The 19995-nt window shown below is 42.0% G+C and overlaps 1 protein-coding gene across 2 annotated transcripts in view; it reads right to left on the bottom strand.

Moving 5' to 3' along the window:
- Positions 1 to 19995, bottom strand: part of plxna4 (plexin A4) — a 210270-nt gene that overhangs the window by 10289 nt on the left and 179986 nt on the right. For both annotated transcript variants that reach the window (XM_079398683.1, XM_079398682.1), the window contains exons 18-28: positions 19580 to 19819; positions 19346 to 19492; positions 18663 to 18897; positions 18300 to 18442; positions 16768 to 17036; positions 12838 to 12904; positions 11254 to 11400; positions 9422 to 9581; positions 5651 to 5754; positions 3193 to 3292; positions 1559 to 1749 (exon numbers count right to left, since the gene is read on the bottom strand). In XM_079398683.1, the coding sequence (XP_079254809.1) occupies positions 1559 to 1749; positions 3193 to 3292; positions 5651 to 5754; positions 9422 to 9581; positions 11254 to 11400; positions 12838 to 12904; positions 16768 to 17036; positions 18300 to 18442; positions 18663 to 18897; positions 19346 to 19492; positions 19580 to 19819 (1803 nt within the window). The remainder of the gene's footprint in view (positions 1 to 1558; positions 1750 to 3192; positions 3293 to 5650; positions 5755 to 9421; positions 9582 to 11253; positions 11401 to 12837; positions 12905 to 16767; positions 17037 to 18299; positions 18443 to 18662; positions 18898 to 19345; positions 19493 to 19579; positions 19820 to 19995) is intronic.

Below are 19995 nucleotides of genomic sequence, written 5' to 3'. Positions count from 1 at the left end.
ATGCACAGAAGAGAGAGAGAGCGAAAGAGAGAGAGGAAAGTATCAAAAAGCGCTACCCGTATTTCGCAGCCAGCACCGGCTTCGCATCCGGATGAGGTGTGCATAAGGCACAGCACACAAAATCTTATTTCCGTTTGAGCAGACAGCAAGAGTCGACGGGGAAGAAGAAAAAAATCCCGTTAGCTGACAATCACGACAATAATTCTACTGTGTCCCAGATCCCTGACAGCTTATCTTTTCCCTATGAAGATGAAAATACATATTTCTCACTCGCGCCCTGTATCAATGCAGCGACAGCTGCAGGAGGCTGGCAACAGGGATGGCTGCGAGGGTTCTGACAGGTGTCATCCTGTGTGACGACTGACATCATCATTAGTCGCCCAGAAACCAAAGTGGCTATTTGCAGGCGTTTGAAATGTACCTGGTCATTATAGCGCACTTAAAAGCATGCTATCAGACACAGGCAGGCAGTCGGAGAAGCATTAAACTTCAAGTGATCTCGTTCCGGACAGGTGAGGAAAGAACATTTGTGTAATTGCAAACAGAAAGAGGAGGGAAAAGTGCAGAAGACAGAACGGTAGAGGAAGAAAGATTAAATAAAGCCTGGCATAATGGAGGGAGATGGAAAAAGGTAAAGCTCACCCATCCTCAGAGACACTGATGGACCGAATGCTGAAAGCGTCAGCACCCCAGGCAGATCACTGGTATTTATCGCAGGGGTGAAAGCCAAACAGTCAATTACTGTGCTGTCACACCAATCATTTTTCACCAAGAGAGATGGTGTCTGCGATAAACTGGTTATTTCACAGAAATAATCCATCTAAAAATATGACACTCGGTCTGCAAGCGGAGTAGGGTAATCACTAGGGCATTTGTGCATGTGTTTGAAAAAAACTCCTGCTTGGTTACATCAGGAATGTTTCTTGATGGTCAGAATCACAGACACATGCAGTTCTGCAAAAAGCAGATTTCTGTGCCAGTACTTCAGTTTCCCAGCCTTTAAGAAAACATGGACAGGGCTTTCACATCCAAGTTTAACCAAACACTAAATCACAACTGTGTTGTTTTTTTGTGAATCTCTTTGTGGATCTTCCAGTTATTTGTTTTGAGGTTTAAAGTGTAAGATAACTTGAGTGCTAAAGTACAATTCTAAGGGTTACAGATTTGAACAATGATCTAGTAATAGTGATGCCTACTTAATCAAACTAAACCTTCTATTCCATTTCTTCAGCTTCCTGATGTCCTTGAAGCACTATGCTTTTCTGGTAGTGAGAGATCTGTATTCAAACCAAAACAAGTGCCTGTTTACCAGCTCTGCTGATGCTGTGACGTCAAGTCTGTCAGTGTGAAACTAATGGAAAAAAACAGACAAACTGGAGTTTGGAGCAAACAGCATTAAACATGAACCAATTGACACTGTGGCCTCTTGCGACAATCACTAACTCCACAATCTTGCCATTTGATCTCATTCTAGAAGCTTTGCATGTTTCAGGAAGGATTAGATCTGTTCTGGCATGTGTCTAACGGCTGGAATATTAAACATGGTGGCACAGCTTACCTTGGTGGCCAACAGTCTAGTCAAGTAGATCTCCGAGACCATCTTGCTTCCACGGTCTCCCTCCTTCTGGTCTCCATGCTCATGGTTCTTCACCAGATGCCACACCTTGACACCGCTCTCCAGGTCAGGTGTGATCATTGGTGTGCGGGAACGCAGGCTGTCCGGACTGCCCGTGTACTTGATCATGTTTTCTGTTGGAGTGAAAAAGACAAAGACCCATCAGATTGCGGTTCCTCCTCAATCTTCCTTGCTGACAAATGTCCCATGCAGCTGTTCAAATCTGTTCCTATCTGTACAAAACACATTGCCTTTTGTTGTGCAGTACTCGAGATTGGATATGAATCATTTAGAACGTATGGATGCTTAATTTTTCATCCCTTGCTCTCTTGTGCACTTTCTCTCTGGCGAACGTGCGCGTTCGCTCACTTTGGCGGACACAAAATCGAACAGGTGTCAGGCCAGATGAAATATTCATGCTTCAGCCAATAGGGAGAGATCAGCCATGACATTTAAAAAAACACAAGAGCTCAATGAATGTTTACACAGTGTGAAAAAAAATTGATTGGCAAAGGCCTGATTTGGTAAGATAAAAAAACGGTTCACAGTGGCAGATGCAACAGAAATCAATCTCTCCAGGGTAAAGAAGCAGAGAGAGAGAAGAGGAGGAGGATCCTGATAAAGAAAGACAATAACACCTTCAGGAAAAGAAGAACAGAGAGGATGACAAACAAGGAATGATACTGCGCATGTATATTTGCATTTCTTTCCCTGGCACTGATCTCGGTGTGGCTATTCAAGACTTGACCAAATTTTGAGAGTGAGTGTTGACATATGCTGTATGAACCAATCTAGTTGTCTGAAGCACAAATTGTTCATTATAAGCACTGACTGTGTGAACGTAGCCTATATTTGGTAGAGATCTAATTAATAAGCAGCCTCACAAAGGTCTCACAAAATGTCTTTCCAGGTGTTTCAAAACGTGTCTCTTGCTGAACCTGTTAGAAGAACCTCAATGTCGTTTGAACCTAATTCTGAAAGAGTGAAGTGATGTATGGCATTTTCTTTCTATCTTTCCCATCTGTCACACTCGCTCTCTCTCTTCTTTAAGGCTCATTTAGAGTGCAGGAAAGTATATGGAGATGAGATGATATTAATGGTCTATTTGATGTGTAGGGGGAGTGCTCGGACAGCCCTGAGCTTTGATCTTGCGCTTTATTAGACCCAATCGTACGAGGAACTGATGGCGGGAGAATGACAGGGATGGATTCAGAGTCTCAGGAGGGAAGTCAAGTGCAAAGAGACTCATTTTCCCTGCTTTTACCTTTGTATGCTGCCAGACTATCTCGGCTCTCTCCACGTAATTCCGTTTGAGCTTCGTTCCTGTTCTCTTTTGTGAGTGGCTGAGACGCTACACATTTAACATCTCTTACCTCCCTGTGAGATGGCAAGACTGTTTTTTAAACTCCTTTTCTGTTCTTAATGCAGCTCAGGTGGAATGATACCCTATCCTGCTGTAGAAACTTTAGTCAGTTGATTATTTTTTTATATAGTGTGCCGTATGTCCCCCCCCCCCCCCCCCCCCCCGGATATATGGATGCATTTTAGAATTAGAAAAGGAGTTGAGAAACACAAACCATATTTGCTAGCAGAGGTTCTGGAGACAGTGGAATTGTTTACAGAGTTGTATGCGGTGACCTGCTTTGGTACGAGAGCTACCACAGCATTATCAGGCACCTGCGGACAAAAAAAAAAAACAAAGATTTTCGTACACAACATTTCTTTAAAAAACAAGTATGATGTCTTCAGCACCTTAATGGTTGCATAGAGTTTGGTTCATTGGTCTAAAAATCTTTTATTTCCGATCTAGGTAAATGTTAAACCGCATGAGTGAGGGATGGGATGGGATAATCTGCTTCCATTTCAATAAGTCCCTTCCAGTGGGATGGGTCGGGCTATTTAACTATATGCCTCAGCAACTGCTAACCACAATAAGCCTTAGCAAGCCAAATTCAATTAACACATGGGGGCCTCTACTCCCCAACCACACATCCCTCCATCCACATAATTTGCCATTGGATGCCTGCGGCACTTACAGGGTTAATTGAGGTGACTGTGTAGATCTAGATGATGTGGGCTCAGAACTGCATGGGGACCCAAACCACAGCAGAAGGGAGAATATGAGCTTCACCGACCATTAGGACATTATTCTTACACCCTTAACCTCTTTTCTCCTCGGACAAACTCGACATGAAGTCATCCTCGTTTACTGCAGCGGCCCATGAGGACAGCTGTCCAAACTTCAACAGAATCAAACATATTTCTTACACCTCAGTATAGATGAATGACTGTGTGAAAGGAGACTTCAAACAAGGGCTATATTTCCCTGAAAAGGGGCTTTTTAGAAAACAGCAGAGATTTTCTCTTTTATCTTTCCTCTGCGGGCAAGTTTACGCTTTAAGAGAGTCTCTGTGTTCCTGATAGCATTCAGACATGTCAGATATCCGAGATGGGGCTTACACAACCCAATGTGAAGCTTCCTAAGAAGACATCAAAGAATTCATGTCAGAGCCAGATGCATTTGTAGCACCTCGATTTGGAGGAAAGTATCAAAGATGACTTGAGATATACATTCGAAATGCACAAAGGATCCTTAATGATTTAGTGTGACACTGTATGACTTTTCATGTTGTATACTAGACTAAACAAGGGAATTGGGTGCTATTAGAAATGAAAAGGAAGTCAGTTATGAACACATATGTGGTGCAAGGACATAAATGAAGAAATGGAAGATGCTACGGGGCTCAAGGAAGGTCTCTTCCCCCTCTTCAGCAACTCTAACAGGCTTAGGGTTTCTGATAGCTTTTTGTCAAGGATAGCATGCCCTCCCCGACTGAAAATGAATTAACGTCTGTCTTCATTATCTCATCTCCGATTCCAATCAACAGCTAATCCATCCTGCCGCTTGCAGCCCTACACCCATGCGCCGCCCTGTGACATTTAATTTAAGTACTGTGCAGACTCCTCTCTCCCGAAAAGCTCATTTGGAGGGCGGCTTATGGAGGAAATTATTTACACCGTAATGAAGTGCCGCCTGTTTCCTCTCCACCCTAAACTGCCCCTCCCAGTTCTCACATTTTGAGTGTTTATATAATTGCAGATAGACCGATTTTATCAGTCCCCTGCTGAGACAGCATTGCCATACCTGACCCCTGAAACTCGATGGTCCCTGTCCACCACGTTGAAGATCTGTCAGTCAGATTAGTTTTTCTAAATGACCTGAAGGTGCCTTGACTGCACCCTATTATAGAGGTCAATAGGGGCATAAAAGTGTTCGATAGGGCTGAGATCCAATGAATGTTAACAGTGTTTCCCTAAACTAGATCAACTAAGACACACCAACCAAAAGCAATTACCATCACAGATTATCTTTTCTCTGCTCATCCTTTTTTTGTGCTAATCACCTCATAAAGATTCCTTGTTGCATCTGAGACGAACACAAATAGAACATTACACTTCTGAGCTTCATAGAAGACATTCATCTCGCATTCAAATCTCTTTGTTCCAGTATTAGTTACTCTGTCAGAATCTGCGCTATTATTGAAAGCCCACGCCAAAACTCACATCACGCAGAGAGCTGTTTATCAAAAGTCATTAGCTAGATCATCTAACCTGGGTGTCAAGCTACAGATCCACCTGCACCTGCATCCCACTGCTGTCAGATTAAATGTACTGGGACATCTGGAGATGCTGCTTTAAATAGAAACCAGCAGGTACAATTGCTCGTCCTCCTTCTGATTTAAGATAGATTTCAAAGGCTCAAAACAATCTTTTGTGACAGCAGATATCCTTCTATACTCACTAACTGAAAAAGATTTCAGTCTAAAGCAGCAAACAACCTTTAACAATTTTTCTCACAAGAAGCCCTGAAGTAGATTGTAGGGATGATAGAAAGAAGAAAGAATGCACCCCTTCTGAAGCATTCATGTCTTGGACCTCTGACTGTATAAAAATCTAAAACGGAACACCTCGTTACAGGAATAAGTTTACCTGGAAACGTGTCTGGTCGTGTATACTGCATACACAGGATATTACCTGGTAGTGAGTCAGCATGTTGAGTCTTTTCCAGTCACCCTCAATCTTTGTCGTAACATCTTCATCTTGAAGGATGACTCGTACTACTCTGCCTTGACGCCACTCTGCAACAAGAATACAATAACAACATCAAGTGATTAATACTCAAAGTAATTTTGAAAGTGCAGCTTTACAAAATATGTATGTAGATGAACACGGAATCTTACATTAAAACCCATAATTTCCTTTAATCTCTGATTAAAGATATTAACTGTTTACAGAGTGAAATAACTTGTATAGTTGTCTCGGAATATTAATTGGACATAGAAAGTATTCCAAACACAAAAACTTTAGCAAACCACAGCAATTATTTTTCTTTCGTTTTTGTCCAAGCAATATTTTCTATGCACAATGCCACTTTAAACTTTCACATTCAAGCAGACACACCTATTGTGATGATAAATATTCTGCTATTTATAGTATACAGTAATCTTAAAAATTATTCTCTTCAGCTTTGAAAGAAAAAGTGGAGCTAAAAAATTACTTTTTTTTTTTTTTAAACTTAAAAATGAAAAGGAACAATAGAAAAAAAGAGGCAAGGGACAAAGTCTATACTGAGAGAGAGCAGGAGAAAGAAATAAAAACGAGAGCGAAAATAAGGGTACGTGAAGGAGCATTTGAGAAAGGGAGGAAGGAAAGGAAAGGTAAATGAATCCCCTCTGCCCTTTGTTAGAGAGCCGGGCCTTCGTGGCCAGTGGATCGATGGGCATGATTACAGCCACTGCTGAAAGCCACTTCCTTTTTCATCTGTAGTGGGTCGAGCATTCTGAGCCCAAACGGCCCCGATCGACCGCATTAAGTGAGTTACTGAGCTCACTAGAGATGCACAACAAAATTCAAAGATTTTCTCCCACCCTCCCCACCAGCCATTGTCTGCAGCCTCAGCAAAATCAGCAACGTAAAACGGCGATGCGATGGGAATCAGTGCTGAATGAAATAAACACATCCCTTTGCAATGTGATGTACAGATAACATGGCCAGGAACAAGAGAGACGTCTCTCTCATTCTTTTTTTTAACTCCCCTCCACTGCAAATGAATGTATGATTGGAACGCTAGAGGAGTGAGGCCTCTTCACGCCGCCTAATGCTATCTTTCACTCTGATCCCAACCAGAAAGGCAAAACAGCAATCACAGGCAAGATGATGAAACATGCCTCTGGGTGATGAGAATAACTTCAAATCTCCAGGAGAGGCCCGACCATTGTTTTATATCTCACTAAAGTGCTGTCTATAAACATGCAAATGAGCCTTGACTTGAAGCGCAAACAGAAAAGTAAACAGAGGGAAGAATAGAAGCTAAAAGAAAAAGAAAACTAGAAGAAAAACAAACGAAAAGAATAAAAGAATGATAGTGAAAAAAGTGACGTGACATACAGCCAAGTATGGTGACCCATACTCGGAATTCGTGCTCTGCATTTAACCCATCCAAAGTGCACACACACAGCAGTGAACACACACCCGGAGCAGTGGACAGCCATTTATGCTGCGGCGCCCGGGGAGCAGTTGGGGGTTCGGTGCCTTGCTCAAGGGTCTCACCTCACTCATGGTATTGAGGGTAGAGAGAGCGCTGGACATTTACTCCCCCCACCTACATTTCCTGCCAGACATGAGACTCGAACTCGCAACCTTTGGATTACGAGTCCGACTCTCTAACCATTAGGCCACGAATTCCGCATTTGAGAAAATGATGTGAGAAAAAAAAGGTGAGAAAACCTAAAAACTTCATAAAAGACTAAAAGTGAAACGAAAAGGACAGAATAGAAATGACAATAAAATAGGGCTGAAAGCAAGAACAGCAGGATGTAGCTGGATATAGAATAAAGCCAAAGAGATTGTTAAAATAGAGACTGAGATGGGCTGAAGTGCACTGATTTGTCTGCATCACTCTCTCATTCTTTCCCTCTATCTTCCGTCCCTCCTTACCTGCCCTCAGGGAACTGTGACAGAGAGAATTAAAAACAAAGGCAAGGGACAGAAACACTCCGGTCCAATCTGTCTCAGAGGGATTGCGGAGATGGAGGCTACCTCATTCCTATTACCCATTATCTTTATCTGGCCCCCGGATCAGGGCCAGAGAGTGTGCTGGGGCTCAGGAGACCCTGAGATCCGTTTACGGAATGCCGAGATGTCTCCTCTCAACCAGGGACGCCCATTGCTTTATCTTACAACACACTCACACACAGTCCCATAGACATCGTCCAATTCTCCCCCCTAATAAAACAATAATAAAACAACACGCTCGCCCTCCGGGGCCAATAAAAGCATTTTACACAAGAGAGACTGTCAAAGAGGGTAAAATTATTTCTTCACTTATCATGGTCCTAATCCCTTATGGATAGACTAGCGTTAGGCTATGACTTGAGAAATATGCTAAAAAAATAATTAAAATAGTGTGGAAGCAGTGTACAGCATAAACAATCAGATTCTCATTTGGAATTTGTGGAAAAATAGATCTGCACGGATCAGCCTACCAATTTTTTCCCAGTACCTGTGAGATGCTCCCACCTGTCAATTAAGTGTGTATAAATAAACTCACATACTGTCACAGCTGATATTTGTTTATCAGCATGCATGTTCAACACATGCAAGGGGGGCGGGAAGAGCTTAGTTATTAAAGTGTTGTGGTTGTAAATGAATAGGCTGTCAGTTCAAACTCTACAAACCAGGACTGATGAACTTTATAGTTATGGCATCTCTAATGAACTTTATGCTCTTTGAAATCAATGTTTACTTGTACGTTCTACCACTGCTGATCAAGACTAAACCCAGAAAAGGGGTATCTTGGACCATCTTTGATATTAGTGTATTGTAAGCTTTTGGCTTTGGATAAGAAAGTGTCTGGCAAATAACAAAATGTGCAATTTGGAGATGGAAGGTGTGTGTACAACATAATTGTAGTTCCAAAGGTTTGAAGTTCAAATTCCAGAGGAGACACGGATCCTCAGCTGGCATTATGTGATTGTGTACACTTCGGTACAGTATAGGTGCATTGACCCTGCTTTGTCTCATGTTTCTTTGGATAAAAAGCGAATGCCAACTGTCTTTGCTAGTGGAGTGTTTTTAAAGCCCGGTACACACAAAGCCGACGCAGACGAACTAGTGGCGACGAAAGCAGACTGTGAGGTCTGCTCACGTCGGCAGCGTCTGGGTCCAAATTTGCCCTGACACACCAAGCCGACACTCGACGGCCAAGTAACACGTCTGTTCTGCGCCTTTCTCGCACACTGGTTCACCAGCTGAATAGCCAATCAGAATGATCAGACGAGCTCCGACACCGATTCAACATGTCAAATCGGCCGAAAAAAAGCAGACGAGGACCAACTTCAGCCGATGGTGCGGAACACACTGAGAAAACTTAGTCGGCCGACGAACAAAAACTGCCCAACGGCCGACCGTAGGCTTGGTGTGTACCGGGCTTTAAAGAATTGGGCTAATAATCCCACGGTCAGTGGTTCGAATCCCATAAGGGGCAATTTATGGACTTTATTATTGGAACCTCTATCATGATTATGCCCTTGGACCCTGTCTGTCAAGTGTCAAATAACAGATTTTGAGACAGGCCGATATAGATATAATGAGCACCAATCACCTTCATTTGACCCATCATTCCACAAAAGTCAATGTCATTGATTCACACATTGAATCTCCTGTCTAAGAACAAATGAAGGGCTGATGAGGAAAACAGATCTTAAAGGGTAAAGGAATCTAATGTTAGCATAATGTTAGTCATACCTAGGTCCATGTCAGAGGCTTTTGGTCTGTGCGAGTAGGGGACGTTCTTGTAGATGGCGTCCAAGATCTTCTCTTTCACCTGGCTGATAGTGTCACAGTTCAGCACCTTCACCTGCACCTCTGAGCTCTTCTCATTGTCTGGATGCATGCAGTTCACCACCTACACAACACAGAACAAAATTACACCAATTAGCACACGTGTGGGAGACACATGAATATTTATGTGGCTGTAAAATGATCTTTCTGCATGATTTGAAATGTATTGAGAGTTTAAAGAATGCTAAAATGCATCTGTGTATGAGAGCCGAAGAATCATGAGAACAAATTTCTGTTAAAAGGTTTAACCAAGCTATATGAAGAGTAACATGTGCAGTAAACATCTACTGAGGCCATAGTGACTGATCTAGGATCTATGCTTAACACCTAAAAGATTGTACTTTAATGGATGACAGTTGTCTAGTCAAATCTGTAAAGGTGCGCTTTAGTGAACGTAGTCAGCAGGTGTAACGGCGCAAATGTAAAAGCCCATTGGCCACCCTGAGGGAGCCGTCACCTCACTCACCTCAGCCTGCAAATGTATGCAATTAACACACTAATTTTCCTCATCTTAGTTCCTGTTAGGTTCTCTGTCTCCCATGATAGCCGTCATTAACGCCACCAATGGTACTGTCATCATCATCAGATGTAATTGCATAGCTCATAGTTGGTATATAAAGGCTGTGAAGGCCATTGTTGGCATCTGTTATGATAAAATACCCACACACTGCAAAATAGCTAATTTACTTACAGTCCAGTAGTATAATGGACTCTCCTGAAGGACCAAAACCAGAATCAATACAATTAAATGCACTGTGTGTGGGCTGTAAGGAAAGGCTTTGTCAGACCTTTAGAAAGGATAGAGCGTGTTTCCCCACAGAATAACCTCTAAACATTAAAGGCCAGCGCTAAGCCCTTTCTTGGACTAAAAAACACTGTCAGAAAAGCTTTTGCATTGAAAACAAAACCAAACTTTAATCCAGATCTGTATCTAGGTGCCCTGAAGTTATTACAGGAAATATGTGTAGAAGAAGAAATAAAAATAGTATGAAGAATTTCAAATCAGTGCTAAAATGTTGTGGATGCTGATTGGTCAGTATAACATAACCAATCATATCTTATTGTGTAAGAAATTAATTGACTGGAAAATGTCGTCAATATCTTTCTAGGGAAGGGAGAATATGCTATTGGTAGTGGTTTGTATTGTGGTGAGTCTGCAGCCTTTTAAGTGTTTTGGAAGTGAGGACAGAATGATGAAGCTGAAACGGCTCCTACAGTCATCAAATCAGTGCGGTATTCAAAGGAATGGGTCGGATGCCAAGCGATGACACTATTCGCCACATTCCTCCTCTTTCGTTTCTTAGTTTCACACAGAATACAGATTACCCTCCTGATGTGCAGTCCCAGTAAACAGCCCGTCCTGGCATACGTGCAGCCCTGACAACACAGGCTTAGCTCATGCCTGTCACAGTGGCCAGCCAAACACAACACTGCCAATCACCACAAGACAGCAGACAAAGGTCAAAGGTCAAAGGTCATAACAAGCCTGTATGTTCCCTGTCAGGCGTGAAGACTGTGGGCATTGCATGCTGCGTCAACCCAAACAAATTACCTTACCCTTTTATCTACCTCCGCACCTGTCTGCTTCTGGATACTTTCACGCTCCTTAGCCTCCTTCTCACCCATTTATCCTCGTCTTTTTCTTCATTCCTATTTTATTTACTCCTCTCCTTCTCTATCCCTCCAAAACTGCTCCTCTTTCCTTTCTTCATCCACGCTGTGGTTCAGAGCCTTACCAGAGTCTTGTAATCAATTTGCTGTCTGATGAGCTTGTCTTCACTGAGTGAGTAGCGGGCTTCTCCGGTGATAGAGTCGATGGGGCCTTTTTCCATTTGCTGCTTTATGGCACAGAAAAGAGAGAAGAGGGGCTCCCCGGCACACTCCTTCACAAGGAAAAAAAGACACTTTCACTCGCTTAAATTTCACACCAACAACCTACAGAGAATGTGGGCTGCCATTCTCTCATTCAGTAACAGTAATAGACATTTTGAAAGGAGCTTTACAGTTGTGGCACTAGTGTGTCAATTTCAACTGACGCAACAATATCAGTCATATGGATTTCAGTAATAGTTAAACTCGATCACTGGTGGACAGACAGAGCTGGGACCCACTGTTAAATATTGTAAAAAATGTTGCATGTTTAGCCTGGCTTAAAATTTTGTTATGATTATGACACATTGCGGCATGCCGTAGGAAAACATGTGCATTCTTAATGGCCACATCTGTACATTTACATCACAAAGCCATTAAAATAATATAAATAATTTTTATTTTTACTGAACATTGGTTTAATTTTACTACATACATTTTAATGTGGCAGGGACAATGAAACATTTAGGTTGTTAACTATTTAAAAAAAAAAAGAAAATGTAAAAAAAAACACAAAAGATCAAACAACAATTGGTAAACCCCCTGTTGAAGATCCCTGAACTAGAAATTAAGCTGAAGTGCAGTGTCTCTAGCTGAATTTGGGCAAAATATGCTTGTTGAAATAAGAAATGGACTGTAAAACCGACTAGTGGTCTGGGCAGCTGGTCAAGCACTGTTCAGTAATACTCAAATCAATGTGCTGTGACTACAGTAATAATGTTATGGTTCTGCATAGATGAGGTCACAATAAAGTCCTTCTCTTACAGTAGAGTCCAATTTGAGCTTAAATGAATAATGAAGCTCTCGAGTGATGTTTCGGCTTCATTCACTCAGGTCTAATCCGTTAAACCAGACTGGACAAAACAGCCTTGACTTCCAGAATTTATTGCCTCTTTGTACATTCCAGAATTCAGGAAATTTCTGTAGACTTCTGATTGCAGCAGATGTGTTTATTAAGAGATTAATGACAAGTGCTAGAGAGGACCACGGTGGTGCTGACGGCCACAGTGCTATATGTAGAATTGAGCATCACCTGCTAAGCCGACTGTCTCATTACAGGAACAGAAAAACGCTGAAGTCAGCAAGACTAGGCTAACTTTAAACCCTCTTTGATTAAAAGTGCATGCAGGCACACTAACATACAGATGTACATACACACCTACACATATTCATACACAAGCCACACACACACGCACACACTCTCTGTCAAACACCTGCAGTGAATCACTGCCAATGCTCCTGCAGGACTTCACTTGATTCCTCTGTGCTCAACAGTGCATGTGCCAAATGACCTTGAAGGTGACTGATCTCTTTTCTTTGCATATTGGCCAACTGCTAATCTGAATATTCTTCAGCAATTTTAATGGTTGATTCTTAATCATTACATTTAGGCTGCCCAGACCAGAATATGTGGTACCAACATATATACACACACACATACACGGATTTACCTTGAGGAATTTGTATAGCAGAAAAGTGAACCAATTTGTGAGCATTTTCTCAGCCACAGACTCCGTTCTGAAAAACAAACAAATAAACAGAGTAAATAAATAAATAAAAGCAGCACAAAGCCACGATTATCACTGTGAGTGTCACGCACAAATGCGATTACCACTACCATGAAAAATTCACTTCACAAAGGACGGTGTCTCTTAATGAATAGGACTTTGTTAAACAAACATAATTGCTGGAACATGAATTGCGCTCTGGAATCTATAGCCCCGATCTGCAGGCTGTCTTTATCACCACAATAATCCACAAGACCCTAATACAAGAAACCCAATTAAAAGCCTTTATATGATCCGGCTGGATTGATGCCAAGTGAACCTGCTCTGGCCTGGAATAAGACCGGACTCATTTCCTCCCCCCCACAGTCCGGCCATTGAGCTCGAAATGGATCAGGTTACAATAAAGGGTGGCTGAATGGAGGGCCGGGGTGCATCAGAGTACATCATGATTGGCTAACACCTTCACTTGGACCACTGGCTCTGATCTGGCATGAGAGATGTACATACATAATAAATATAACAAAGTGAAACTCAATATACGTGGATCTGGTGTCTCCAGCCTGTGTGTGCCGCAGGGAGCTGGTGAATTGCCAAGGCACCCTGCAATGAGCCATGGCACAGAGCATCAATATTTCAGGATTACAGCATTGTGGTGTGTGTGCATCTATGCCTCCTCTGCCGCCCTGTATCCCAGCTGCCACCTGCATTCCCACTGTCCCGTTGCTGTATTGAGACCTGCCACTGCGCAGTACCGTGTGTACATGTGCACGTATTCGTGTCTGTGTGTGCCCGCTAAGCTTAAGCAACACCTGGAAAGGATTAGTGCCCCCTTGTTTTGTAGCCACTGCCTTGAGTGGGCCAAAGGAGGACAGGTCCAGGGGTCAACGGGGTCACGTTTCATCTTTCCTTTCATCTCCATCCTAACACTGCCCTGTAATCATCCTCACTCCCGACTGTTCTCAATGCCTGGACCAATTACAAGAGAAATGGTAGGCGGGGGAATACCTGGAGATGGACCGCAATATACCCCCCCCCCAAAAAAAAAAAAAACCCCATAAAAGACGAAAACAGCTTCTTGCCACCTTCTTGTCTCGGTGTACTGCTATTCCCATTAGCTTTTTCTTTCTTGTGCTATCGGCTGGTTTGATGGTAATTATTGTTGGCAAGTCCCCATAAACTCACTTACCCATATCCTGTGTTACCTCTCGGCTCACCGGAGGGGGAATAAGTAAACTCGTTGCCAGACAATCCTGGCACAACCTCTCCATAACTTTGCCACAGCGCCAAGAGGAACCAACTATAACTGTCCCCCAAATCCTTATGTCACATATCACTGGCACAGAGAGAGTGAGCGCTTGTTTGGCTTTGGTATAGGGAGGCAGGAAAAGTGATGCCCATCCAGCAGTGAGGAATGGGAAGTGGGCAGCACCTGGTGCTTAGTTCCCCCTGATTAAACGGCCATTTCGAAGTGGAATGAAGCAAAATCTGCTGGAAGATTCCTCCACGCCGAATGTGCAAAGAGGCACATTGGAGCTACGCTCCATAAACAAGAGAAAGAGAGGAAAGAGCTCCATATATCTTCCTCATCATCTCTCGCATCCAGCAAAGGACATTTACATTTGATGCTGCTTTCTGCCACTGCAAATGGATGTGAACAGCCAGCTCTGCCAACTTCGAGGACCTGAGAGTGGTTTATGATTCCAGACACCCTGCAAAAATGAGAACTGTCACCCTATGGCAGATACTGCACTGCAAATGTGTTATATGCAGAAAATGCATCTCGTAAACATGTTCATAGATTTAACTGTGTTGCCAAGCGAGTGGAGTTGACTGAGTAAAGGTTTTACTGAGAGTTAGTCTCAGCTTGCTATGAAATTGAAACTATGCTTCAGCTAAAAGCTGACCAGGAACAGACACACACCTGGCTAATGGGCTGATGTTTTTCATTTTGCAGCATCATAGGATTTATTTTCTTAACCAAACAATCGTCTGTTGAAACAAACTCTCCCTCCTTAATGCACATGTGTTAAAGAACGCAGCTTGAAGCCAGGAATAATTTCAATTTCGCACTCCGCCTCACGTGGAGAAGATTGTCCGCTTGGCGCACTGTCGGGTCCCACTGCGTAACCATGGTCCCCCTTCACTAAGGATTATCCCCAGAGAATAATCACAGGACTTCTATTCAGCTCTGCCTGACTGTGTGTATGTGTATGAAAGTGTGCACGAACGTGTTGGTCACTAAATGTCTGAGTAAAAATATGTGTACGAGCATATGCAGGAACAGGAGACCCACGTGGACTTCACTGATGCCATACATATAGAGAAAATGGGCTACATGATCTGAGAGGTTATTTTTATTCGTAGACGAGGAGAGTGGGCTGCAGGGAGCCAGGGAGAAGGAGAAATACGACAGATGGTTCTAGAAGCCGCCCGTTAGTTAGTTAGCCTGTGTGTGCTTGTGAACTCAGGTTGAGGCTGGACAGATGGGGCGGCCGTCGCAAGCGCTTTCTTGGAAATGGGGAAACGAAAGCTGGTTGGAGGCTTCTGCCAAAGATGTCCTGCTTCTCTGCATTTTAAACACAGATTTAGAAATCATGCAGTGAAAGAGAGACAGGGATGAGAAAATTATTCTCAGACACAGGTTAAGCTTCCCTGTTCTGGTCCAGTGCTCTGTATCGTGCTTTGCTGAGCAGGTGCTGGAGGTTAGACAGGTTCCATGTGATGAAGATCGCTCTATATACCCGTGAGGGTTTAACCCATTGAAATAATAGAACTAAAACAGTGCTTCTCATCTACACACTTTATGGTTTAATACATTTTAGTGTTTTCTTATACTAATTATTTTTATTCAATAAAGAATTTTTGTAAAATGTTGAATCTGGAACCTGAAGCAGAACCTATTGAGAGCCACAGGTTGAAAGCTAGGTCATGATGAGACATTGTAGCAAACATCCATCACAATGTGTAGATGTTTCAGGTGCATACAAAAAGGTGATAGGGTTGGATTTGACTCTGACAGAAGCCTGACTGAAACAAAGAAAAATCTCTTTTATTTTCCACCGCTAATATGCACAGCAGCTCTTTGTGCAATTAATCTTCCCTTCGCTTGTTTCAATTAATCACGCCTGCCATCAAGGGTGTTGAATCAGTTATGATTCAGTCAAGGAGCTCCTCTTGTAGTTGTCACATGATCAGCCTATCGCTATTAGCAAGCTTATTTTGACCAACACATTAATTTGTATTTCATGTCATTATTTTGCTTTGAAAGCACTCTATTTTTTCATCCCAGTAGTTTCAGTTAGCAAACATATCAGAAGTGTCAGTCAACTAACTTTACAAATCGATCGCTAGAACATTAAGAAAAATGAAATAAACATTAGAAGTGTTCAAATGAGCGAAATTAATGAAAAATCAATATGATATGGTATTAATATTGTCCTCTATGCTGTTAGAATACAGAGATGCAAAGGAGTTGATTGCATGGGGAATTGAGGTTCACATATCTCCCAACATTCAGTAGGTTTTTAGTGCACTGTTAATTGGATCTCAAACTAATTAATCCTAATTACAATTCAATGACGAACATGTCAGTGCATTACATGTTTGGGAGAGAAAGTGTGCATTTTAATGTCCCCAAATGCAATTACTCCCATTCAGTGCACTAGAGTCCACATATCAAAGACAATTCGCAGAGGTCATCTGCTCTCGTTTATGAAGTTGACTATAATTAGAATTATAGGCAGATTGAAATGATCCCAAAATTTAGAGCATGTTGATTACTCTCACTTGAGGGGCATTTATAATCAGTAAAACCCACTGAACTGCAAGACTAGATTTTTTAAGATGACTCTTCATGTGCAATGTGTCTAGTACCTTCTGAGTAAGAGTTTGGGATGGTTCTTGCTTTCCAGGTTCTTGTCAATGAGGTCAGACAGCAGGTGTTTGAGCACGTCCGTTGCATACTCAAGTTTACTTTGCAAAACGGTCATGATCAAGGAGGCGACATTACCGCGGTCTCGCATGGAGAAGCCTCTCTGAGACTCTAGGGTTCGGATGAAGGACAGCAGGAAAACCTTGTTGTTGATAAGCTGTCCAAATAGTTTTAGGCCCTTCTCCACCTGTTCCTGTCTGTAACCTGGCACCTGCAGAAAAAAAATGGTTACAAACAGATGACATTTCACAGCCTGAATGTGAGAATTCACCAGCATATTTATACAGCATCAACATATTTATGACACCATTTGCTTTATAAATACACATTCTAGATCTTATTTTGTACAATTTATTAGTGAATGTTAAGAAAAAAATAGAATATTTTATTCAAATTGTTGAATTTATTTAATATTATTATTATTATTATTGTTTGATAAATTAAATTCAAGTCCTGCTCTACATTTTCTCACTGAAAGTCTAATTTCAATCAGAAATGCATCCAATTATTGCATTATTTCATGTCGACTTCCCTTCAGAGCTAACCAACTCATCACAAATATGTCAAATGTTATTTTTGTCATGCATTTAATTATTTTGTCATCCTCACAGGCATTTAAACTGAAGAGAACCAAATACAATCAATATTGTATTTATTGTGCAATATTGCATTTATTGTGCAATTAGAATACCCGATAACAAACACTTAACCACACAGAGACCTCATGACATCATTTGATGTAATTTGCGTCATCAATAATAATTAAACACCTGTCAAAATCTCAAGACGGCTCCTGTCATTAGCTGTGATTTTACAATAAACTTTTCCAGAGAGTGGGGACGTTTATTCCAATTAAGTCTTAATTGATATAGCTGATTAGAACCAGAGCTCAGCTGGCATAAGCAAGTAAGGTATGGCTCATATGTTGGCTGAAGAAATGTGTGTGATTCAATTAAAACTGTCCATCACTGTCATAGTGGGGGGAGTAAATAACCCATAGCTCGGTGTACCCTGCGTTAGATTTTAATTCTGTTCCCCACACTCTGGGAAAAAAACAGTTGAGTCGCATGTCATTACTGTTATTAACGAAAGACTGATTGTGAATCAGAGAGCAGCTCATTACTTTAAGAAAAAAATGAGCGAGAGAGAGAAAGAGCACACATGTAGATTATAATGAGAGCTGCTGCCTTTTGTTTACTGAGGGTGAACACAAACAGCACAGTGACAGCTTTAATTTCCAACAACCCCACTGTGCTGTTAGTCCTTCAGAACCGAAAAACAGAAAGAAAAAAATATATACTTAGCAGCCATCACTGTGAATGTTCCTCACACAGGTACAATGTGCAGTAATTACATGCATACATGAATATGCAAATGTATGCATGTACATCTCAGAAACTCAGTAAAGGGCCCTTTGGATGCAAATTTGTTATTGCACAAAACATTTTTTGCATCAGTAAAATTGTTAGATTACCTCCAGGTCTCTAAGGACTGGGTGCTCCTCAATGCCAGGAAACAGGACTCGCATTGTGTATGTGCGGTAGTCTAAGAATGGAATACCAGCTCCGTCCAGATCGCTGGTCAGCTCGTGAATATCCGTCTGCAGCTCTGCAAATGCTGCGGAAGATGCAAAACACGAAGAACAAATAGACTGAGATCACTAAATACTTCTCGTAAAAACATAAAATCTGTGCAAATGTCTTACAAATGTTGCAGAGGCAGTTAATGAAGCATTTTGATCATTTTTGATCATACTGGATTGTGCAAATTCTGGACTCACAATCTGGATTGACATCACCATTTTACTCCAGAGTCAAACCACTTCCCGACTACTTACCCTCCTTGCACTCCAAGGCTACTCTGGACTCCAGGTTGTCCATCTGCATCTGCAGGCGCTTGAGAGTGAGGTCACTCTCACGGGATTTGCGCTTGTAGGCAATGAGGACAATGACGATGAAGAAGATGAGGAGGCCACCTGCCCCAGCAATGCTGATGACAGCGGTGCTGCTGAGGGGACTGTCAGAGGTGATGTGGACTACACCTGGAGAGAACTCAATGCCACCTACACGGGCCTAAAATGAAGCACATTTTGTGAAGATTTGAATGAATCCAATACTTCGTAGTAGGTAAAATTAGCAGACTGGTACCTTGTTCAATCACCTGAGCTACCATTCGAAGAAGATCAATATACATATACGTTTGTTGTTACTGTGTCATAATGACCCAACAGCAGAGGCTAATAATGTGTCTGTTCCATTTGTGAGCTCATGGCTGTAAAGGTTTGCAGCACTTTCACTTCACATGACTGTCAACAAGCAGGCAGTGAAGCAGACAGACACCTAAAATACCCACTGAGAAGCATAAAATGTTTTTATTAGGTTTTTTAGCCCTAATAAGTCTTATTGAGGAGGTATTTTCTATTTCTCTGTCAACTTCTCAGAAAGTACAATAACCACAAAGTCCCCAAAGCATTAGTTCACTGCGAAAAGTGGATATGCGCCCCAGTATTCAGCAACTTACCAGAACCTTATGTCGACCAGTCAGATTGGGCGATTCGCAGAGCAGTTGAGTATCTGATACAGTTAATGTGCATGATTTGTCTCCAATTAGAACAGTGTAGTTGAGCTTCCCGTTGCCACCCGGGGCTGGAGGGAGGAAGTTTCTACCCTGAAAATCACATTCACAAAATGTAGAAAGCACAATGGACAATTGAAAGACCAACAATGCTGAAATTTATGTAAATGCTTGATTTACCTTGAGTATGATGGGAGACCCTGGCTTGAGCTCCTGGACCCCAGACACGCTAAGAGGTTCAAACACTGGATTTGGGTAGTAGATGAAGTTGGTGTTGTTGAGGGCCAGCACAGACTGAACATTGTCCAGGATGAAGCCGAACTCATCGGGTCTCTCTGGCACTTCCTTCTGCCTGCTTAGACTGTAGGGAAGCTCTGGGGCCATGCATTGCATAGTGGTGGGACTCAGAACCTGACATATCTGGAAACAGATGACATTGAACATTCAATAAGTCATTTGCAGTCCATGTGCAATTCAGAATAAAACAAGCATTTAGATTTAGATTTACATCTATACTCCATTTACATTACAAAAAGTAATTCAGACTAAGACTGTTTTAATCAGTTATGCAATAATAAAAATAGCTGGATTTAACC

The sequence above is a fragment of the Barbus barbus genome, assembly GCF_936440315.1.
Source record: "Barbus barbus genome assembly, chromosome: 39".
NCBI classification, from domain to species: domain Eukaryota; kingdom Metazoa; phylum Chordata; class Actinopteri; order Cypriniformes; family Cyprinidae; genus Barbus; species Barbus barbus.
This window is presented reverse-complemented; position numbering and strand designations above follow the sequence as displayed.